The sequence below is a fragment of the Aulonocara sp. 'chitande type north' Nkhata Bay genome, linkage group LG20, assembly GCF_057382095.1.
Source record: "Aulonocara sp. 'chitande type north' Nkhata Bay isolate Kocher_YH1m ecotype deep benthic linkage group LG20, A_spYH_male_GT1.1, whole genome shotgun sequence".
Lineage (NCBI taxonomy): Eukaryota > Metazoa > Chordata > Actinopteri > Cichliformes > Cichlidae > Aulonocara > Aulonocara sp. 'chitande type north' Nkhata Bay.
In genome coordinates this window covers 17,998,715-18,021,495 of record NC_141363.1, presented here as the reverse complement: position 1 = coordinate 18,021,495, position 22,781 = coordinate 17,998,715, and the positions used below count along the sequence as shown (strand labels likewise).

General features: G+C 39.7%; 3 protein-coding genes across 8 annotated transcripts in view; 1 reads left to right on the top strand and 2 right to left on the bottom strand.

Moving 5' to 3' along the window:
• The window catches only part of ikbkg (inhibitor of nuclear factor kappa B kinase regulatory subunit gamma), a 28,849-nt gene extending 17,776 nt beyond the window's left edge, over positions 1-11,073 (bottom strand). For 2 of the 5 annotated variants that reach the window (XM_086278716.1, XM_086278717.1), the window contains exons 1-4: positions 8,527-8,888; positions 7,839-7,979; positions 554-828; positions 39-113 (exon numbers count right to left, since the gene is read on the bottom strand). In XM_086278716.1, the coding sequence (XP_086134842.1) occupies positions 39-113; positions 554-828; positions 7,839-7,977 (489 nt within the window). In that variant the 5' untranslated portion in view covers positions 7,978-7,979; positions 8,527-8,888. Of the gene's footprint in view, positions 1-38; positions 114-553; positions 829-7,838; positions 7,980-8,526; positions 8,889-11,009 lie in introns of those variants that run through there. The other 3 variants (XM_086278714.1, XM_086278715.1, XM_086278718.1) reach the window with 3 other exon arrangements.
• tmed4 (transmembrane p24 trafficking protein 4) lies at positions 10,363-18,573 on the top strand. Of its 2 annotated transcripts, XM_086278720.1 has the most exons (5): positions 10,368-10,577; positions 12,217-12,317; positions 15,042-15,167; positions 16,872-17,018; positions 17,130-18,573. In XM_086278720.1, the coding sequence occupies exons 1-5, from the start codon at positions 10,415-10,417 to the stop codon at positions 17,277-17,279; spliced, it is 687 nt and encodes a 228-aa protein (XP_086134846.1). In that variant the 5' UTR covers positions 10,368-10,414; the 3' UTR covers positions 17,280-18,573. The 2 variants fall into 2 exon arrangements, with proteins under 2 accessions (XP_086134847.1, XP_086134846.1); XM_086278721.1 differs by lacking the exon at positions 15,042-15,167 and having other exon boundaries at positions 10,363-10,577.
• A 75-nt stretch (positions 18,574-18,648) lies between these two features.
• plpbp (pyridoxal phosphate binding protein) lies at positions 18,649-22,452 on the bottom strand. Its single transcript, XM_086278719.1, has 8 exons — positions 22,280-22,452; positions 21,581-21,688; positions 21,446-21,481; positions 21,290-21,365; positions 20,633-20,773; positions 20,410-20,552; positions 20,191-20,289; positions 18,649-19,819 (listed from the first exon to the last, which is right to left on the bottom strand). Exons 1-8 carry the CDS (start codon positions 22,367-22,369, stop codon positions 19,628-19,630), a joined length of 885 nt encoding a protein of 294 aa, XP_086134845.1. The 5' UTR covers positions 22,370-22,452; the 3' UTR covers positions 18,649-19,627.
• Between the last annotated feature and the right edge of the window lie 329 nt (positions 22,453-22,781).

The following is a 22,781-nucleotide window of genomic DNA, read 5'->3' as shown; positions in this document are numbered from 1 at the left end:
ATGAACATGAGCCACAAACACACACACAAACATCTTACCAGGCTGCGAGGTGGTGATGTCTGTGTGCATTGCTCTGTATCTTCGACTCTCTTCTTTTCTCGCTGATCTAGAGTCTGAGAGACATAATGGAAAAGATTAAAAGTCCATTTCTCACCTTTCCCATGATATATATGGAGGCTCGTATTAAACAGGATTAAAAAATTTAAAAAAAAAGAAGACCTTTTTTAAAATCTTTGCTCTGTATGTTGTCATATGAGCGGATATCCCTAATATGTTAATCTCTGGCTATTATACAAAAAAATCCCACCCACCTATTACCCAAGCATTTCGTTACTGAGGAACAGCCAATCAAAAGAAAGCTAGCTTAAAGGGGGGATGAGCTAAAACAGTTTGTTTCTGTACTGAGGGGCCACACAAAGACCCGTGTGAGTAAGGATTGCCTTATATACATCTACAGGACACACAGATTTGGTGCATGTCTGCTTGCCTTTGTAAATTTGAAAGTAGGTAAATGGAAACATGACTAATAATTATCAATTTCCAGCTAGCCAACCTGTGGTCCGTCCACTGGTCCATTCCTGGCTGTCCGTAGCTGCGGGTTTTCAGTCTGGCTGGAGCTGCAGCAGTGATTAGACGAGGTGTTGGAGGAGCCAGGTCCGTTCACCATGCTCTGTAAGGAGTGGTTCTCCTGGGCCAGCCTCTCCACCAGGGACCTTGCTTCTTGGAAGCGACAGCTGAGAAACTCTCGTTCCTCTTTTGTCCTTCGTTGCCATCCCTCCATCTCCTCACAGCGCTGACGCAAGGCCAGGTTGCTCCGCCGCAGCGCCTCTGTGGGAACAGAATGAGGTGGTAAAAGGAGATGGGGGAGACTAATATATACTAAATACAGTCATGTGAAAAAGAATCATTTCACAGGCTCTGCAAAGTCCTGTAAAAGACAAATCTGTGAAACTGTGATTCAGTAGCTTGCAGAAATACCTGTACCTGACTATCAGTCTCTCACACGATTGTGGAGGATATTTCACTGATTCCTCTTTGCTCCACTTCACTTAGTTGTACACTTGTTTAAGCACAGCTCTCTTGTAGTCCTAACACATCATTTCAGGCAGGCTGATGTCTGGACTTTCGGCCACTGCAACGCTTTGATTCTTCTGAGGTTTTTTAGTGTAGATTTGGCGATGTGGTTGAGATCACTGTCCCATTGTTGCATGACCCCACTTTACGCTAAGCTTTAGCTGTCAGATAGAGAGCCTCAGCTTTGACTCTATAATACTTTCACCAAATGTGCCACTGTGCATTATAACCAAACACAATCTCCACTTTGCTCTCATCTATCCAAAGACATTGTTTCAGAGTTCCTGTGATTTGTTCAGAGGCAACTTTGCAAAGCTAAGCTATGCTCCCATCTTTTTTTTAAGCGAGAGGAAGTTTTCTCCTGGGAACCATTCCAGTACAGCCATACTCCTTTAGTCCTTTTCTAATTGTCAATCCATGAATTTAAACATGCTAATTGAAGCCGGTGGAGTCTGAGAAGTAGCTTTCAGGGTTTTGTAATCTCCCTTAGCATTGCATGCACTGACCTTGGGGTAAATTTGATAGGACACTCCTGTGTTAACATGCACCTGAAAACCAGCAACCTTAAATTTTTTTTAGAAATGGTCACACCTGCTGTAAGGGTGTACTTTCGGTGTGTGAAAATTATGCTTTTCACACGACTGCGTGTTAATGATATTACTGAGTAACTGAATTAGTTTGCTGATGGTTTCCTTGAATTAATGTTAATAAATATAATTTGCTTAACTGAAAAACTGTTCCACTGACACATCAAATCTAATTATACTTTTACAAACTCTTGCTCAGTTCTTGGAAATGCACTCAGATATGACTTTTATTTTTATGACACCCTTTCCTAACTGACTAACAACAATAGCTGATGTCAACATGAGCATAGAGTAGGGCTGCTCGATTATGGCAAAAATGATAATCACGATTATTTTCACTGAAATTGAGATCTCGATTATTTGACGATATTTATTTAACCCTTTAAGACCTACCATAGAACCAAGTCCGCCAGAGCTTATATTATTTTTTTACATGTTGTAGTGCCATTTTTGGGAGCATTTCAAGTTGCTATACATCAATACAACTGTTATAGCCCATATTTTAATAATATGTATGCATTAAGTCCATAGTAACTACATTAATTGCAAAAAAGTGCAAAAAACTACAAACATTTTTTTTTACATATATTTCTAATTGGAGAAATTAAAGAGGTTTATCCATCAAAACTTTAAATACAAAAAATTTGCAAAAATTAGTTTACAACAACAGGAAATTTATTTTGAGTGTCTTCATAGTTTTATTTTGGAGATACAGCAATTTTTATACACGGCAGGAAAAACAAAAAACAATCCTGTGATGCAAATTCGCAAAGAAAACAGCATGTGCATCAAAATAAACTATTTCCAGCAGTGCAATTCGAGTTCTAAGCATTCCAGAAACTGTAGTTTTTTTTACTTGTAGGCTTTTAAGGCCTACAAGTAAAAAACGACATTTTCCGCGAAAATTACGTCACTTCCGGTTTCGGGCAGGAAATGGCGGACATGCAATAGTTCGCGTTGACGTCTTTTTCAATGTGGGAAGTGTAACGAACAGCTGATCGGATCGGCAAAGCGTGTTTCTGGAATATTATGTTTTTGTTCCTGCAAGCCCTTTTATGCAATTTTTGCAAAGCTTTATGTGGAGGGGAAACCGTGACCGAGGACCAGCTGATGGCATAAGATGTAAGTACAACAACTCCGGTTTCATATGCAAAAAAATTATTGCGCTAGCTTACGCAGTTATGGTTCTACAGGGATTTAAAAATAGTTATGCAAAACGGAGCGTGCCACTCTGACCGGCTTTAAAGGGTTAACAATAACAATGTATTGAATAATGACTTTAAAAAATAATATAAAATAGTGTGCAAATACTGATAACAGTGCAAATGTTTGCAATATAAGAAATAAATGAAAAATGTAAACATCTATGTTTAGAGAACTTTGCAGTGTTGCTCTGTGGTGCAGCTACGACACCGTAGCAAAGTTTACACACTATGTCTACTTGATCCACGTCTGACTCTGCGAACCCATAATGTTTCCACACCACGGAAGTTTTTTTTACCTCTCTTTTCAACCAACGGCAGTCACTAGTGATGTGCGGATCGATCCTGAAATATCGATTCCTCCGATACCAGTCATTTATGTTCTAGAATCGATTCTCACATTAAAATATCGATATTTTTAGTCATTTAGGGTTAATTTGTAGTTTATCACTAACAGCAACACAGTGGAAAGAAACTATAACATTCGGATTCTCTACATTCAAAGGAACTACTTCCTCTTCCGCCTTTCATAGTCATGTGCGAAATACGGCTGTATAAATGGCTCGCAGCCCCTTGGCGCGCGCACTCACAACAATGGCTGAGCCTAATTGTGCGGACATATTTTACCTCCACAAACAGCTGAGACATGGTTTGCGATACATGTGGCAAAAAAGTGCTCCAAGAGTGAGGTGTTGTGGCTATACTTTCCCAACCTTGAGACCTCAGAATTAGGGAGACAATCAAAAGGGCACATTTTACAGAGTTTATTTATCGGATAAAATACGTTAAATGTCACCGAAACAGCGGGGGTGTCCAAATTCAGAGGCTGCTTCCACCTGAGGACCCGCCCTTCACGGTCTAAAGAAAGCCGGGTAGTACGTCATGAGTTCCCTCGGTGGAGTGAAACTCAGCCGTCTGCTCCTTGCTATCTAAAATATAACCAGGCGCTGGCGTAAACTCTCGACCGTCTCACACTTTCTTTAATTAGTTTTCTGTTTGGTGTTTATTCAGCTGTGTGAAAACCCCGGAGGAACCCACCTGAGGGATTAATAAAGTTAAATTTAATTTAATCTAATCTAATAACTTTAATCTCAGCCAAACCGATTTACTCACGAACAAACAAAACACTGTAAAACCAAAACAATAACATTTTTAAGTTATCAAAGTGACTTATATATCATGTTTAACCCGAGTAGTGAAAGCCTGCGGGGGTTTGAAGACGATGTGTCGATTGGCTCAGATAATTGAAGTTTACACAGCTACATTCTCACCTGAAAACATGTTAAAAGTTGGGGGGTTTTTGCGACCCAGAAAGAGAAATAAGAGTAATATTAAAACTAAGTAGCTGCCGCCATTGCTGGAAACTGGAATTGGCTCGGCCGCGCTATGAATTCTGCGATATGGTTTTTCAATTTTGTTGTCCAGGTGGAAATTCGGGAGAATGGTGGCTCCGGGATTCTCCCGGAAAAATCGGGAGGGTTGGCATGTTTGGTTGTGGCAACATCACTAACCTTGTCAAACACCTCAGAGTAAATCATATCACAGAATATGAGTAGCGTATGTTGAGACGAACTGAAGAGGAGGAGAGGGACAGGTGCTGCTAGGGCGAGACACACGTCTCTCACAGAGTCCTTTAGTGCTGCAGGCAGGCAACATGTTCAAATAGCGCACAACTTCAGTTTTTTTTATTTCCATATGATGAACTATGCATTATTAAGTGATAAGAACAAGTAATCTGATGACCTGTAATCATTATGACGCTATAATTTGAGATACAATAAATAAAATACGTTTTTTTGTATAAAGTATCGGTATCGGATCAGTATCGTCGATACCACCCTGAAAAGTACTTGGTATCGGATCGGAAAGGAAATCCGTGGTATTGCACATCACTAGCAGTCACTCTCCTCTCCAAATAACTTCTGCTTAGCTTTCCGAGCTTCCCTCGGGTCCTCTTAATTGTTGTGACGTGTGTTCGAAATGCAGAGAGGTGCGCTCGATTTGCCGCACGGAGCAGCGCGAGAGTAAAGCACGAGGGAGGTGCTAATAATCAGCTCAGTCATTTTTAATGATCTGTGAAAGCCCAGATCGTAATCGTGATTAAAATTCGATTAATTGAGCAGCCCTAGCATAGAGTTTAAATAATGACACAGACTCAGTTTGCTGACTCTTTCCTCGCCTTCCTGTTCGCTACTGTGTCTATTAGTCATGTTTACCATTATACAAATGTTGACAAAATAAATGTTCAACTTTATTAGCAGTAAAAACATTTCTCAGTTGAATTAATTTACATGAGCTGCAGCATATAAAGGTTAACGCCAACTAATGCTAGTTAACTTCAGATAGTTTGCTGTATAACTGAATATAGAAAGCTTCCTCTTTACACTCTATAAACTCAACAGTGAATGACTGAAAATACTTTGTTTAAATGTTCCTTTGAAACAGTAATGTGTACTCAGTAAACACACCACATTATTTACATTAATAAAGTATTTTTTTGTGCACTTATCTTGAGAGAGAAAGCATACCGAGCATACCATACTATATACTGGACACAGTTAAAGTGCTGTGACTCACAAGGTGTGTAAAGTAAAGTAAAATTTTACTTATATAGCACCTTTCAAGATAAAAATCTCAAAGTGCTTCACATAAGCTAAAACATAAAAATAAAAATCAACCAAAAGCAGGTTTAAAAAGATGAGTTTTTAGCTGTTTTTTTAAAAGCGACCACTGAGTCCACAGATCTCAGGCTCAAAGGGAGAGAGTTCCACAGTCTGGGGGCCACAGTTACAAAAGCTTTGTCACCTTTTGTTTTCAGCCTTGTGTTTTGGACAACCAGCAAGCCCTGGTCACGTGACCTCAGGGACCTGCTGGGAATGTATGGATGTAAAAGTTCACTTATATATGTTAGTGCTTGTCCATGCAGAGCCCTGAAAGTCAAGGTCAAAACCTTAAAGTGGATTCTGAATTTAAGAGGGAGCCAGTGCAGCTGAATCAGCAGGGGTGTGACATGGGAGTAGTTGGAGGACTTGGTCAGAAGCTTTGCAGCAGCGTTCTGAACAACTTGCAGATGCTCCAAAGAGGCTTTACATAAACAAGTAAACAAAGAATTACAATAATCCAAACGAGATTAAACAAATGCATGAATGACAATTTCTAATTCGGAGCGCGATACAATGGGACTCAGCTTAGCAATGTTTCTCAAGTGATAAAAACAGGAGCGGACCAGAGCTTTAAAATGAGTGTCCAAAGTCAGAGCTGAGTCAATAGTAACACCAAGGTTCCTGGTAGAAGGTTTGGCAAATGTAGCAAGTGGACTCAAGTTTTCCATAACACTAGGAACAAATGTTTTAGGAGCATAAACAAGGACTTCAGTCTTCTCCTCATTTAGTTGAAGAAAGTTTCCAGCCATCCAACCTCTAATGGAGTCTATGCACCTATGCAAAATCTGTAGCTTGGAAACATCATGGGGCTTAAAGGAGATATATAACTGAATATCATCTGCATAGCAGTGATACGAAATGTCCTTAAAAGTGCTCAGTAAGTGCTGAAGAGGAGCCCCTGATATACCCAGCCAGTGTCTCAGCCTATCTAGCAGAATATGATGGTCCACAGTATCAAAGGCAGAGGTCAGGTCCAACATCAACAAAACGGAGCATTCTCCTGCATCACATCTCATCAAAATGTCGTTGGAGACTCTAAGAAGTGTAGTTTCAGTAGAGTGAGATCTACGAAAACCAGATTGGAATTCATCCAGAATGCTGTATTCATCTAGAACAGCTATAAGCTGCTTAGCCACAACCTTTTCTAAAATCTTAGCAATGAACGGTAATTTTGAAATTGGTCTGTAGCGTCAAGCTTAGGTTTTTTTTTAACAGTGGGTGAATAACAGCATTCTTACAATAAACAGGGACCTGACCGGAAATCAGTGAGGTATTGATAATTGTAAGCACACAGTGACCGATAGACTGAAAGACATTTTTAAACAAAGATCCATGTAAAATATCAAGAGAGCAGGAGGATGCTCTCATTGAATCAACGCCTCCATGTTTCTGCTGATCTAGCTTATGTTTTTCTGTCTGTATTTGTGGTGTAGGTAAAGGGGGATCCTGCTGCTTTGTGAGGCATCTGTTGTAGTCAAAACACTTGCAAACAGGTGTGAAGAATTGTTCAACTTCATTGCATGCATCATTAGGTCTCCATAAATGCTTACTAATTTGTAAATGTGAATAAAGGAATTTGTATCTTAAGTAACATGTGCTTGCAAACTGAGACCTGGAATTGAGTATACAAGTGTGTAAATGACCTGTAGTTAGAGAGAAAGCGTTCCCACAGATATTTCCATCTACAGCGGCACAAGTATATCTGTAACTCATGAACTTTCTATTTTTCAGCCATTAATATCTCCGTACACATCTATAGATTTCATTACACTAGGAAATCTGAAAATAGATTGAGGTTTTTAACAAATGTACAAATCGGACGTCTTTTCCTGTTAAATGATAGTTCTGCCTCACCAACATCATCAGATACTTGCTCATAGGGGATTGTCTGCTCTTTGGGGTTTTCCCTCTATTATGCTGTAGGGTCTTCACCTTACCATGCAAATGTGACTAACACCAGAGACATTGTAAGAATGAGATGTGACACTTTAAGAGCCAAGATGCTTATAGAAACAGAACTTCTAGGGGGGAAAAAAAGCTTGTCTGTAACCTTTGAAAGTATGTGTTATCTCTGCATACAGTTTGTATATCCCAGTGACCACTGAATCGAAGAGTTAATGTAGATAAATGCTTTAAAATAATGAACCACACAAATATGCTTCTAAAATGACTTTTAAAGGACAAGATTTTCTTCTTTCTTTCTTTCTTTCTTTCTTTCTTTCTTTCTTTCTTTCTGCATCTGCTGTTTGAGCTCATCACTCAGTGCAGCGATATTCTTTTAAGAGACCTTTTTTTAGTCTGAACACGCTTACCTCTAAGCTGCTGGTTGTCACTCAACAATCTGGTCACCACTTCATTGGCTGCAAGCTCTGGTGGGACCCTCAGGGTCCCTCCACTCTCTTCTCCGGACATCTCCCACTGCATGGGGCCATCGGGTTGTGGCTGCACCATCACTGCAGAAACACATCAACATTACATCACATATAAGCACATTTCTTGTTTAACTAAACCGTTATTAATGTTGAACATCAATATGCCGATGACCTCCATGGCATTCTTCATCACATGACACATGGCAGACCAGGCCTCAGCGCCCTTTAGGCGGCCCAGGCTGTAAACTTTCATTTTCACTTTAATACAACGTCTAAATCCAAGTCCAGCATGTGTGTGAAATGGGTATCTGACCTGATGATAGACTTCACGAGTCAAAGATAAAATGTAAGTGATTTTTGAGCTCACGTACAGGAATGGAGGAAAACATTACGTCATCCGCATTACCGAGGCAATGGACTCGACACAAATGTAGATTAATTAAAGTATAAACGCCAGTCGTCAATTTTAGCCAAAAGCACCAGATCGCCCCAGCTGTGTTATAGGTAACGTTATAAACATCTTATTTTCTCCCCAACTAAACAAACAGGGTCAAACATGACTCCCGTACTAATTCTAAGCCCATCTGGCAGGTAATGTAGCTGCATTACTATGTGAAACTTCACTTACCCAATCTTCTTTTTCACTCCGGTCGCGTAGAGTATCAGACAACACAGCTGTCAGTCACATACAAACTGTTAGTAAGGGTATTTAACGCAATTAAACCAGCATCGGGGAGCTGGGAGCTGGCGCTAAACAGCTAGCGACTTAGCTAATGAGCTAGCTAGGATAACAAACCAAAAAGACAACAAAGTAAACTTAGGCACTTGTTGACTGACATTAAACTAGAACTACATTAACGAGCTGTCTGTCTTCAGAAAGATATTGTACCTGGTTTGTAATATTATTCCAACGGACTGAACGTGTTTGACATGGGCTGAGCTATCTGTTAAAGCTGAAGCGAGTGTTGTTCGCGCAGGAAATGAGAGGAAAAATTTCACCCTGAGCTGAGTCTCTCAGGCTAACCCCTAAGTCTTGCTAGTTTGAAACGTTTCACATCCCATTATTTATTAGAATTAATAGAATATCTTCTGAAACTCAATTCAAATGGTGACCCATTTTAACTGAAACGGATTGCCCATTATATCTAAAACATTAACATAAACTGGGCTGTTAACTAAAACAAAATGTGGTTTATTTTACAAAATGTCAGCATTTTATCTGACAGGAACCATCATGACATGGAGTAATTTAGAGTAATTTAGAGTAATTCATTATCCTTTTTATAATTGATTTATTGGCTTGCATGCTAAAATTGAATGTGTCAGGTCAGTCACGCAGTTTTCTGTGTCAGTCTCGCAATGAGGTGCTGCTCTGCACCACCTAAGTCTCAGACCAATAAAATCAATCAACTCAAGTGTTAAATGTACTGTACTGTTGTGGCACCAGCCTGCAATCACTATCACTCATTGGCTTAAAGCTTTAAAAGAGCTAACATGCTCATAGCTTAAATGACCAGTTTTACAGATTTTGCTGATTTCATGCCCAAATTACACAGATACACAGCTAAGTGACATAACAGTGGCATATATACAAATATTAACTTTCAATATTGATACCATTAGTACTAGCGGACAATACTTCGGTGACTAAAGCTGGTTAGATATTTTGGGTATAAACTGAAATTAGTTATAATGAAACTATTAATATCTTTCTAAAACATACGACGTTGTCACCTTGAGGGACTATAAAAAGGAAACAGAACTCACTTGTATCAAGTCAATAAAAAGGCCTAAGACAAAATACTAAACAGAAGAAAGAAGAAGAGAAATAACAATTTAACATAAACCACTGACACACTCCGGGGCCTGATCAACCCTGCAGGGCCTCAATGGATGAGGGTGTCTAGTGATAATGGCTGAAACACCTGATGAATCCAATGTCCACTATTGACGATGTGTCCCAAATTTTAATATGATAACCTAGATCAGATCTCTGATCCCTAAACCTAACCAAGAGAGGAAAAATGGCAGATAAGTTTGGGTAAAAGACCGAAAGTTGAGGCACACAACGACGTGTCCCGTTGGTAAAGTTTCTGGGCTGCCTTTTCTCATAACAGCCATCCCTCAAGATTTTCTCCATTTAAAGCAATGCATTATCAGGCATTGTAACATCTAGTCATTTTACTAAAAAACTGGTTTCAACTGCATCAGAATAATCCAACAATTCCAAGATGAGGCTTCGGTCACTACTAATATGTTTTTCTTTTTCATAATACAGTGGGTTTCTGTTAGGATTAAGGATTAGGATTTTTAGATCTATTTATTGAATTTATTAAAAAGGTCTGTGCACTAAAATATAAAACTTATTCACGGGGTGAATCGTGGACGAGCGTGGAAGAAAGTCGTGCCTGAGAGGTTAAACTCAGGGTACCTCCTTACACTAGGAAATCCCCTTCCTTTTTTCACCGAGAGAGAAACGTCAGGTAGCCGCAGCGGCTTTACAACTTCCTGTGCTGATGCGCCCAAGTGAAAGAGGCCACAAGATGCTGTCTTTCCCGGCTGCTGGAGTTATTTTATTACTAGCTTGGATTTATCCAAGTGACAGCCTTTATTTTCACATAGGGGAGACGGAGAAAAAATGTTTCATTGAAGAAATTCCGGATGAGACCATGGTTATTGGTAAGGACTATTCGCTTGTTAGCATAACCTAGCTAACTAACGGTACACGCTAACAGCTGGCTGCAGCAGAGATGCTGCGTTGGAAATGACAACGGGGACCACACGAAGACTTCTTCACGGTGTTCACACCGGTTAAAAGTGTTTAAGCAGCAAACTGTCAAGTTTTGGCCTACTAAAGAGGCAATCGGTTTGTCTCTTTATACTTAAAAAATATGTTAAAGTGAGTTTCTAATCTTAGTTAGCTAAACAGTATTTTACACCTGAAGCTAGCATAGTTGGAGTTGTACGTGGTAAAACTGGACGGGTTAACATACGTATAAATATATATATAAACAACCCATATTAGTGTCAAGTATTGCCGAAATAGTATTGTAAATATTTGTGCCAGCCTTGAATTCATAATTTGTCCACATCTAGAAGGTTTAGCTTTACCTTCACTCGGATGAATGCATTGGCACTGCTCCCCGCAGATCTATTTGTGGCAAGTAACCTTCACAGTACACTTGATTCGGTACATTTTAAGCATATGGATCTTTACTGTAGTTTTATGGTGTAATAGATTTAAATGACACGCTTTCACCAAGACTTTTTTATTTAAAAATTGTCGAAACTCAATTTCTTTTTCACACTGGGTAACAATATTCATATTACTAGAAATCTGAACAGAATGATGGTGATGCACCTAATATATGACAGTATTTTTTTTAAACCAATTTTAGGAACAGTATCCACAAAATTGTACTTACCTTACAGGGCTTTTATATGTGTCACATCTTTGCATTTTATGTATTTATGCATTTTTAGGATGTGTGTAAGGGTTCAGCTGCACTCAGAATACTAAAACATTCTTAAATTGATCTCAGAAATGAGTTTGTTTTTTTAAATGCTGCTTTAATTAGGTGTAAAAAAAAAAACCAAAAAGAAAAAAAAGGTGACTCTATAATGCTACACTCCGTTAACTCTACTGAGTGTTTTGGCCCTTACAGTTTAATATTTTTGGTCTTGCTCTCAACACTCTGCCAGCAGTGATTTTACTAACTGCAGCAGTGGTGTTTTGAGTTTAGAAATTCCAATTTAGGCCTCTGTACACAGATACATTTACTAGCTTGTGAATTTTGTGTTTAAAAACAATTTTTTGCCTGACATGAACAGAAATATGCATATTGTCAGGATGTAGAGATTGTTCCACTTGCATTTTTAAGATCTTAAGCTGACTCCGCTATTTTCATGAATGCTTTTTAGAACGTCAGAAAACTGAATTCCAGCATTTCCAAAAGTGAAATCTGCCTTTATACCCAAACATGCATAAATGTTAAAGGCTGTTAAAACTACAGATCCACTGAGAACTGTTGTATATTTACACTTTAATGCATCAAATATTTGAAATAAAAAAAAGAAAAATAAACTGTGTTTACTTACTTACATTTTGCTTTTTATGCTTTACCATTCAATGTGTTTTTATGTCCTGACCCTGTACATCTTGTGTAAATACCCTTGTTCAGTGTTATGATAGTATTTTCAACAGTATGTTTAATATAAACACACTTTACTGGCTGTGTTAGCAGTGCAGAAGTGAATGATTACATGATCCATTGATGGTATGTTTGCTTGGTTTTTTTTTTTTTTTTTTATTTAAAAGGAAAGTACAGGACTCAATTGTGGGACAAACAAACCGGCTCCTTCCTTCCATCCACCCCTGGTCTTGGGATGCATGTTGAGATCAAGGATCCAGACACAAAGGTAAACACATGAGAGGTAATTTTCCATGGAGTGAAATTATTCTCAAATGAATGCTCTATGTTCCACAAGTGTAAACTAAGATTTGCAAAATGGTACAATTTGTATTTTGGAGTAGTCAAAAATGTGTGCTCAAATCTAAATCCAAAGCAATTTGAAAAACAAAAGACAATTTTACAAAATACACATATGAAAACGTGAATAAATGCTAATCATTGACACACAGATTTTTAAGTTCAGCTATCTAAATTGATCATTTTTGCTTTCATAAATCTTACATATGTTTGTTAGTCATTAAGCTAAGATGAATGCTATTGTGCTGTGTTCTGAGACTGGTAAGGTGATTCAGATGTAGTTATCCCACATTACCTGAATTATATCTATATTTCGATTATACAGCAGAATAGTTATCTTGTACTAACTTAAGAGGATGAGCCAGAGGGATGGCTTATCGTGCTGTTCTCCAATCCGCAGAGGCATACTGATTGGCTGTTTTTGTAGCGGAAGAGCATCCACCAGGAAGCAGCAGCATATTTGAACCATATATTAACCTTCATACAGTGGGGCAAAAAAGTATTTAGTCAGCCACCGATTGTGCAAGTTCCCCCACCTAAAATGATGACAGAGGTCAGTAATTTGCACCAGAGGTACACTTCAACTGTGAGAGACAGAATGTGAAAAAAAAAAAAAAATCCATGAATCCACATGGTAGGATTTGTAAAGAATTTATTCGTAAATCAGGGTGGAAAATAAGTATTTGGTCAATAACAAAAATACAACTCAATACTTTGTAACATAACCTTTGTTGGCAATAACAGAGGTCAAACGTTTACTATAGGTCTTTACCAGGTTTGCACACACAGTAGTTGGTATTTTGGCCCATTCCTCCATGCAGATCTTCTCGAGAGCAGTGATGTTTTGGGGCTGTCGCCGAGCAACACTGACTTTCAACTCCCGCCACAGATTTTCTATGGGGTTGAGGTCTGGAGACTGGCTAGGCCACTCCAGGACTTTCAAATGCTTCTTACGGAGCCACTCCTTTGTTGCCCGGGCGGTGTGTTTTGGATCATTGTCATGTTGGAAGACCCAGCCTCGTTTCATCTTCAAAGTTCTCACTGATGGAAGGAGGTTTTGGCTCAAAATCTCACGATACATGGCCCCATTCATTCTGTCCTTAACACGGATCAGTCGTCCTGTCTCCTTGGCAGAAAAACAGCCCCATAGCATGATGTTTCCACCCCCATGCTTCACAGTAGGTATGGTGTTCTTGGGATGCAACTCAGTATTCTTCTTCCTCCAAACACGACGAGTTGAGTTTATACCAAAAAGTTCTACTTTGGTTTCATCTGACCACATGACATTCTCCCAATCCTCTGCTGTATCATCCATGTGCTCTCTGGCAAACTTCAGACGGGCCTGGACATGCACTGTCTTCAGCAGCGGAACACGTCTGGCACTGCGGGATTTGATTCCCTGCCGTTGTAGTGTGTTACTGATAGTGACCTTTGTTACTTTGGTCCCAGCTCTCTGCAGGTCATTCACCAGGTCCCCCCGTGTGGTTCTGGGATCTTTGCTCACCGTTCTCATGATCATTTTGACCCCACGGGATGAGATCTTGCGTGGAGCCCCAGATCGAGGGAGATTATCAGTGGTCTTGTATGTCTTCCATTTTCTGATGATTGCTCCCACAGTTGATTTTTTCACACCAAGCTGCTTGCCTATTGTAGATTCACTCTTCCCAGTCTGGTGCAGGTCTACAATACTTTTCCTGGTGTCCTTCGAAAGCTCTTTGGTCTTGGCCATGGCGGAGTTTGGAGTCTGACTGTTTGCGGCTGTGGACAGGTGTCTTTTATACAGATGATGAGTTCAAACAGGTACCATTCATACAGGTAATGAGTGGGGGACAGAAAAGCTTCTTACAGAGGACGTTACAGGTCTGTGAGAGCCAGAGATTTTCCTTGTTTGAGGTGACCAAATACTTATTTTCCACCCTAATTTACGAATAAATTCTTTACAAATCCTACCATGTGGATTCATGGATTTTTTTTTTTTTCACATTCTGTCTCTCACAGTTGAAGTGTACCTCTGGTGCAAATTACTGACCTCTGTCATCATTTTAAGTGGGGGAACTTGCACAATCGGTGGCTGACTAAATACTTTTTTGCCCCACTGTATATTACTGTATAGGATCTGTAAGTGAAGGGTGACAGGTTTTTTTTTTGTGTATTTAGAAAACAAAAATGTCTGTGTTGTTTGAAGTAATGCAGAAATCCACAAGATTGCCAGATCTTCCAGTTTTTTAACAGGACTTGAACGCTGCTTACGTTTGTGGATCTGTTCTAAGCTGACACTGTGAAAAGAGTCCCAAACCCCTCTGTGCATCTCTGAATTGATCTGTGGAGGAAGCCTTTTGAAAGCAAAAATCATAAAATTTATGTAGCTGAACTTAAAAATGTGCATAAATGATGAGTATTTATTCAGGTTTGGATATTTGCATTTGCAAAAGAGTTTTACCTTCATTCAAAAAGTTTTGTACACCTGTATGGATTGGAGCCTGCAGTTGTGAGTACGAACACACATTTGTAAATCTTAGTTTACCCTTCTTGGTTATAACATACACTTTTGCAACCCTTTTGATACCAATGTAGCTCCATAGTTTTCTAATACACACCTGCACATGGAACATATAAGTTAAATCTAAGCATTTGCTGCTTACACATTCCCCAGATCATCCTTTCGCGTCAGTATGGATCGGATGGACGGTTCACATTTACTTCCCATACACCTGGAGAGCATCAGATCTGTTTGCATTCAAACTCTACCAAGATGGCTCTGTTTGCAGGTGGAAAACTGGTATGTGCAGAAGTGCACGTCTGACTTTTTGAACTGCCAGACTGCTTTCCATTAAAAATAATTAGCATTTGTTTAACAATAACTGAGTAATGTTAAGCAGTGTATAAATGTTTAAACTGTACATTAAATGAGTAGTTTAAAAAATAAACGACCTAAAAGTAGTTGATAAATCATTAAAAAAGAAAAAGAATCAAAAAGTGTGATCTTAGTCAAGTTTAGTGTATAAATGGTTATAATGGGTAGAGATTGTTTATATTTGAGCAATTTCAGTTGGTAAGTTTGAAATTGCTAGCTAAAAGTAGCTAAAAATGAGCTGAATTACATTTAAATTATTCAATTAAGTGATTTAAAAAAATTAGTTGATGAATTAGGTCTTAAAGTAATGGTAAAACCCTAGCTACATAAGGGTAAGTTTATAACTGATAAATAATCCTTGTAATACAAAGTTGACCAGATTTCTTAAATGAAAACTGTCACCCTTTTTGAAGTATTTGACCTTCACAACAGTGTTAGATAACACATTTACTTGTGTCTAAAAACTTAAATTTCTCAGAAAGTCTGAGATTGAAGGTGAGTTAACCCTAGACGCAATGAAACAACAACAACAGTGGCAGCCTACCTTAATGCTGTTTGATCAGCAGCGTAAATGTAGAGTCAAGTCACTAGAAGCACAGTGCTACCTTAGATAAATTAAAAGTATTGTCTCTTTTTGTATTTTTGCATTACCTATTTATTATCATACCTCTTAGACTTATGTTAATATATTTTTTTGGGCACATCAGTGAGCCTAAAAATAGTTTTCACTGATATTGTTTGTTTGTTTTAATCTTTATATATAAAAAAAAAAGCCTCTTAACTTTCTGTCTGGTCTGGCACTAGTCTGCACTTCACCTCAGACTGAAGTAGCAAACAATATGCCAGTATCCAGAGAACATAATGTATGTGCTGTAAAATAACACCAATAAATATGGGTGTGTTGAGCTATGCTGGAAATGACCTAAGCCCATTCTGATCCTTTTGTTCGAGCCTCTTGGAAGGTTTTTCCACCAGATTAGCTGAGGTTCTTAAATCAGTACAGTTCAATATTCTTGGGACCAGCATTTCAACTATGCTTTGAGTGAAAACATCATAATCAATAATAATAATAATAATAATGGATACTTTATTGATCCCCATGGGGAAATTACTTGTTTTTCTCTGCATTTGACCCATTCACTCAGTGAAGCAGTGGGCAGCCCACTAAGCAGGCGCCCGGGGAGCAGTGTGTAGGGACGGTACCTTGCTCAGGGGTACCTCAGGGTAGCCGTTAAGTGGATTCGAACCGCCGACCTTCCGATCATGGGGCGACCACTTTACCTACTGAGCTATCCCTGCCCCTGTCTTATACTAATCGTGGTGCAGGCCAGTGCACTGCATGAACTGATACCTTCAAGGATATCAAGGATACATTAGCACCAAAGAATCCCACTGATGTCACCGTTCTTCTTCTGTGGAAGGAGAACCTGCTACTTTTTGCTTCCAGACAGGAGTGAAATTTTAAGGTCTAAAAAAAATTATTTCATAAGGACAGTGTGCAGCTGTAGTCACCATTTCCCAAATAAAACTTAAGGTTTTAGTTAGTACATCAATTTAGCTTATTCTAAGGAAGTTCTTGATCTGAAGTTGACTGAAAAACATGTAAATCTGAAGTGTCTGTTACTGTAGAGAGTGCATCTGGACATTCAAGTGGGAGAACATACCAACAACTATCCTGAAATTGCAGCTAAGGACAAACTCACCGAGCTGCAGCTACGAGTCCGACAGCTGCTGGACCAAGTCGAACAGATCCAGAAGGAGCAAAACTACCAGAGGGTGAGTTAAAAAAACAAAAACCAAAAAAAACCAAAACAGTTCTGTTTTATGTCAAAAGTATTGGAGTTGAAGCCACTGCAGTGACTTGAATGTGCTGGTTTTCTTCTGCAGTATCGTGAGGAGCGCTTTCGCATGACGAGTGAGAGCACCAACCAGCGTGTTCTCTGGTGGTCCATTGCTCAGACGGTCATCCTCATCGTCACTGGTATTTGGCAGATGAAGCATTTGAAGAGCTTCTTTGAGGCCAAGAAACTGGTGTAACGTGAGTGTGAACAGAATCAGTGAGTGTGAAATGACACGAGCAGACAGACTTTGCTCACCCAAATAAAAAGGTGTAGGAGGAGACACTTGGTCCTAATATTAGCCATAAATGGTACGCGCAAATCTGCAGATACAATTTTGTGTCCCGGGTAATGTGGCTTTTTCCTTTCCTTTTAGTTTTTCCACAGTAACTCAAAACGGTTTGTTGTGTAATCCTGACAACACTGGACGTGTCACTTTTCTATCTTAAAGTGCAGGAAAAAGCATTTTTGTGATTGTATATGAAGAAAAATGAGAATGCTGAAGTTGTTATAAGTATTTAATTTTGGTCATTGTTAGTGTTACACATAGTTTCACACAGGTTTTGTAACTTTTAACCATAGGATTTCAGCTGTACTCATCAGGTACATACATTTCTGCATATACTATAATGCCTTTGGTTCCTTTTGCGCCCATTTCAGTGCTTGAGTCCCAGTTAGTTTTTATAAGCAGCATAATAAATAGTTTATAATTATTCCAGAACTGTGTTAAATACGCACATACAGGTATTCAAAGATTAACTCACGATACTTTGCCCACAATAGCAATGACATCATGATTCTGTGATATACATTAGGTTGATTTATTCAATGCATTGTGAGTTTCTATAGCTATATTTAGCTATATATAATATTAATATTTATTTAACCTATTGAATATTTTAGAGCTACAGCTTTGATATTGTTTCAGGTGCTTTACAGAAGCTATACCAATATTAAACCACTCGTCGAGATAGGCTTACAGTTATATTATAAACCTTTTATATGCTGCTTGTTTGTGTGAAATGAAATGTTAAAGTGTTACCATCCATCTTTCTACAGACAATGTATTGTTTGTAGTATACCAGATCTATCTGTAGAGCCAGTTTATGATATTAACAACAGGAATGTGTGTATAGATACTGGCTGCCCTTTTCTAATGCTTTTTACAAGGATTTAATACTACAAGAGCCTCTACACTTATCATTCCTGACACTAGATTGTGTTTCAACAAAACTTATTTATTGAACAGTTGTGACTTTTTTTTTTGCGCTGGGCTAGAGCCAAGTTGACTGTCAAACATTAGCAGGACAGCATTTTAAGATTTCTGATCATTTCTTAAATGCAGAGTTTAGATCCAATTTCAGATCCATAGATATCATATGCACTAAAGCCTTTTCAGAAATGTTAAATTGCCACTCTGGAAATATTCTGTTTTTTACTGTGGTCTGGGTGCCTGTTTCACATGCTTAATAAAAAAATAATTAAAAAAAAAACTTTGGCTGAACTTTTTTTTGTTGTTGTTATTTGCGCCACTTTGTCCTAAGGAGAAGAAATACACAGCAAATGGATCATCGTTTCAACAATAAAATTTATTGCTTGGCTTCAGCTTCCCTGTGAGCCAGATTCCAAACCAAACAATGCTGAAATGCCTCGGTAGGACAGTAACCACACATTAAATCACAAACTGACCTTTTTTCTCCCCATGTTGACAGAAAAAAAAAAAAACAAGACACACACAGATCTTGTGATACCGGTAAATAAACCACTGCTACACCATCAGAGCTGCAGTGTGAAAACCTAGTTGGATGATGAAACAAAATCACCACTTTGCATAGGTTAACCCTCACACTCACCTCCAAAGCACCACAGCACGGACACGAGACTGCTACACAGAAACACTTCCTCGGTTTACGCTCAGGTTTATTAATATCAAGAATAGAGTTTTGTCACCTTTGGCACACCAAACAGAACAATATCAAACACACAATACAATGTGTCATTATAAAGGGATAAATGATTTATTTGTTAAATCAGGTCTTTGTTTCATATGTTCAACAAGAGTGGTACACTGTGCTGTGTGGAGGTCCTGATCTGTGGGAGACACATTTCAGCACCGTCCTGTGTTTGAGTGGAAAAGTAGAAAATATCACACACCAGCACAAGAATCCAAAGAAACCTCACGCAAAAACACTGAAGTCGTCGTGTTTTCAGTAGTTTGTCTTGTATCCAGTTATCTTGACTAAAAGGTTTTCCATGAGGAGCAAGTCAGGGCACTAAACGTTAATAACACTTGTTAAACAACGTTAAAAAGGTTTTCTAGCTCTGTGCCAAATGCCACTTTAATGCTTAAACTGCAACAAGGGCACACAAAAAGTTAGGATTAGGCAAATACAATTTACAATTAATGCAGGATTCCTCAATCCTAGCTCCACAAGGCTGTGTGGAAAAGATCTGCTTCACCGCTCTGTTCGTTCTGCATGTGAAGAGCAGAGCTCTTTTGTTTTGCTTTTTTAATTAAAGGTATTTCAAAGAAGGAGAGGCTCTTTCTTAGCGTTCAGACACGGTGAGGTGCTGCATCTTCTTGGCGGCATCTTCTGACACCATCTTAGATGTTTTCTCAGGACTGGGAACTGGACTGGGACCAGGACTGGGATTAGGAGTGTTCAGTGCACTGTTGGGATACTCCCTGTTGCCGAATATGATGCTACCCACTCGCACATTGGTGGAACCCACCTCAATCTTTATATGGAAGCAAAGAAAACAAAAACAACAGTTAAAAAGGAGGAAAATAGGATGTGCAGATTCAAATCAAATATCAGCAACAATGCTGAGGAGTCTCCAAGGACAAATGTTTGTGCAGACAGTCAGATTTTCATGATGACTCCACTGATCTTTTCTGCAGTGCCGGTACAATGTTGACATTTTTTTCAAAGTTCAACTTTTAGGAAATGCAATGTATGTGCTGATGTGGGGTTTGACACAGACATTCATGACCTACAGAGGATCATTGACTTTAATCAAAGTCAATCAAAAGAAATTTGATTTCAGAATTTGGACACAAAGTTTTTTTAAATTGCTGTTACCAGCTTCCATACAGGAGTGACACTCACCGCATGTTCAAAATCGGTGGACATACCCATACTCAGCTCTACATCCTCTGTAGGCAGCTTCAGACTGTCACACACCTCCTGTCTCCGACTCAGCAGCATCTGTGCAGGTGTATTGTTAGGATTACAGACTGACACTAATATTAATAGTGTTTTTCATTTTTCTTGGTGCACACAAAAATGACCACAGGTAAATGTAGCCGTTCTGTAATTGTTTCGTACCTGGAAGTCTGGGTTGGGCCCCAGAGTGAGGTCATAGCCGTAGCGCCCAATGGTCATGAGTCCTAAGAAGTGCAGGGCGGGACACTGTGTCACTATGTGCTTCACCGTGTTGACCGTGTCCTCTGGTGGCAAGCCATGTTTGCCTAAGACAAACATTTGACGCATTGTTCACGTAACAGCAGCAGTGTTGGTGATCAGATCGTCACACCCAAGAAGCACTCACTCTGTTCTCCGCTGGTGTTGACCTGAACCATGACCTTTAACCTCTGTGTGCTGGCTCCTCTGATGCGCTGCCACGAGCTGTTGACCCTGTCAGCCAGTTTTGCAGAGTCGATTGTCTCCACAAGGAAGAGATTCTGCACTCCTGCAAAAATGAGGATGAAAGGGCATCATGCTGTTGTATGTATTCACTTATTTATTTAGAAATAGCTTTAATTTGGTACAGTCATGGTAAAGAGAAAGTACACCCAACAAGCGTCATGGCCCTTCCCACACTGCTTCTCAAAGATCACTGCTGATTGTGTTCCCTTTGTTAACACACACACCCGAATGGTCCAAATGATCACACTGACAAAAGTCTGCCTTTATAGACGCGCTTGTAACGATTAGAAGTACCTGACTGTTCTCTCTTTAATTACTATGGTAGCAGTAAGAGTGTACTTTTTTCAAACACTGTTTTGTTAAAACAGATAATGACAGTGTAATATGACGTGTTGTTGTTCATCTGAGGTTCTATCTACCCAATTTTCAGACCTGCTAACGACAAGATGTTTTTAGGGTTTTTTTTAGGTTTACATAAAACCTTAGAATAACCACAAAGCACTCTGAGAGAGCATTTCACAGGTCTGTGACCTCTACGAGAGAGCTGATGGTCACTCACCCAAAAGTTTGTTGACATTATTCTTCTGTAGATGGCCGATAAAATGCCACTTGATTTCTGGACACAATTCTAAAATCTGGATGAAGGGAAAAGAAACAAAGTCAAGGTCTGCGGTGGGGGAGGAGCAATCCAATCTTCTAAAATATGTGAACCTACCAGAGGATCTGAAGCTTTGTCAACAAGTTCATTAACCTAGGGAGAAATGAAGGGCAACGTCAATCATCTGTATTACTGTCCACCTTCATTCTCCTCACAGGTCATTCAGAGACGCTGGCAGTGTTGCACACTCACATAATTTTCCCCAAAGTTCCGCTGCCCTTGCTTGTAGGCCTCCACAACCATCTCTGGGGGTTTTGTCTTGCTGACAGCTACAAGGCGGGGTGGTACAGCTGGTAGTGTCTGAGGAAGGACAACAAAAGCTCATTTTTCATCCGTATCAGTGAGCATGAGCAGAGGAGCGTGTGATGCAGCATGCAAGCAAAGGTCTTTTGCAGAGGAGTGAGTCAACCCTGTCAGCATCATCCAAAACAACGATGCTTCCGGCTGCATCCACATCCTGCTACAGATCGTTCAGCTGCTCCTCATCATTTAGATAAACCAGCTCACAGCATGTTCCCACAGCTGTGACCTACATCAACCTTGATTCTATTTGAATGGAGTGGCACTTGTTGAAAAGGACATCTACACTCGTGGACGTTTCCCATAGAGCAATAGTCACACAATAATGGAATGAGTAACTGACAGACATCATCTGTACCCACTAACACGCAAACACAGCCAGAGTGCGTGTACCATGCTCCCCGCACGCACTGTCACGCATGGGGTGTTATGAAAGTGCTGCCGCAAGCCCGACTGTCTCCCATTCAAAGGTTGAAGTGTTTGGCAGCCTTACATAACGATTCGTGCTGCCGCAGCACGTTTTTCTCAGGGCCCCAAGAGAGGAGCGAAGGCAGAGGCGCTACCGAGAGGAGCATCCCGGCCTGCAGTTACCTTAGGCCGCCGGGCCGCCGCCTGGTTCACCCGTTCCACTACCGACTGCAAAGCCTTGGCAACTTCCTCCGACATCGCTACTTTCCACATTCCGTTAAAACTGCTATGACACAGAACGCAAAGAAACGCGTCCGCACTGACGACACTCGGCTTTCAAAATAAAAGTCTAGCTGAACGGGAAGTCAGTCGTCCGGAGTGCGCCCCCTGTCGACCCGCCGTCAGCATTTGCGCATTATGATTACAAATGCACACAGCACTCAAACACACCGGAACTGAAACCTGAGTGAGAATTCCTCTCCGGCTTCAGGCCAGAAGAAAAAAACTTTTTGAAGTCATATTTAGGAATAAGGTCAGCAAAACTGTCTTTACCAGGTTTTTCTAGATGCAGATTTTATGTGCTGCTGACATATAAAGGACAACAGTATCCAGAGACATTTGTTGGCTGCTGCAGTCTGGGAGACATGCTACTGAAAAGGAATGACATTGCTGTTTTTGTTTTTGT

Excerpts from the sequence above, each read along its gene's own strand:
- plpbp (XM_086278719.1), bottom strand. The coding sequence starts at position 22,369 with ATGTGGAAAGTAGCGATGTCGGAGGAAGTTGCCAAGGCTTTGCAGTCG. Across the intron at positions 21,482-21,580 it reads GGAACTTTGGGGAAAATTAT|GTTAATGAACTTGTTGACAA; the intron begins GTGAGTGTGCAA and ends ATTTCTCCCTAG. Across the intron at positions 21,366-21,445 it reads ACAAAGCTTCAGATCCTCTG|ATTTTAGAATTGTGTCCAGA; the intron begins GTAGGTTCACAT and ends CCCTTCATCCAG.
- tmed4 (XM_086278720.1), top strand. The coding sequence starts at position 10,415 with ATGCGCCCAAGTGAAAGAGGCCACAAGATGCTGTCTTTCCCGGCTGCT. Across the intron at positions 12,318-15,041 it reads TCAAGGATCCAGACACAAAG|ATCATCCTTTCGCGTCAGTA; the intron begins GTAAACACATGA and ends CACATTCCCCAG. Across the intron at positions 15,168-16,871 it reads TGTTTGCAGGTGGAAAACTG|AGAGTGCATCTGGACATTCA; the intron begins GTATGTGCAGAA and ends CTGTTACTGTAG.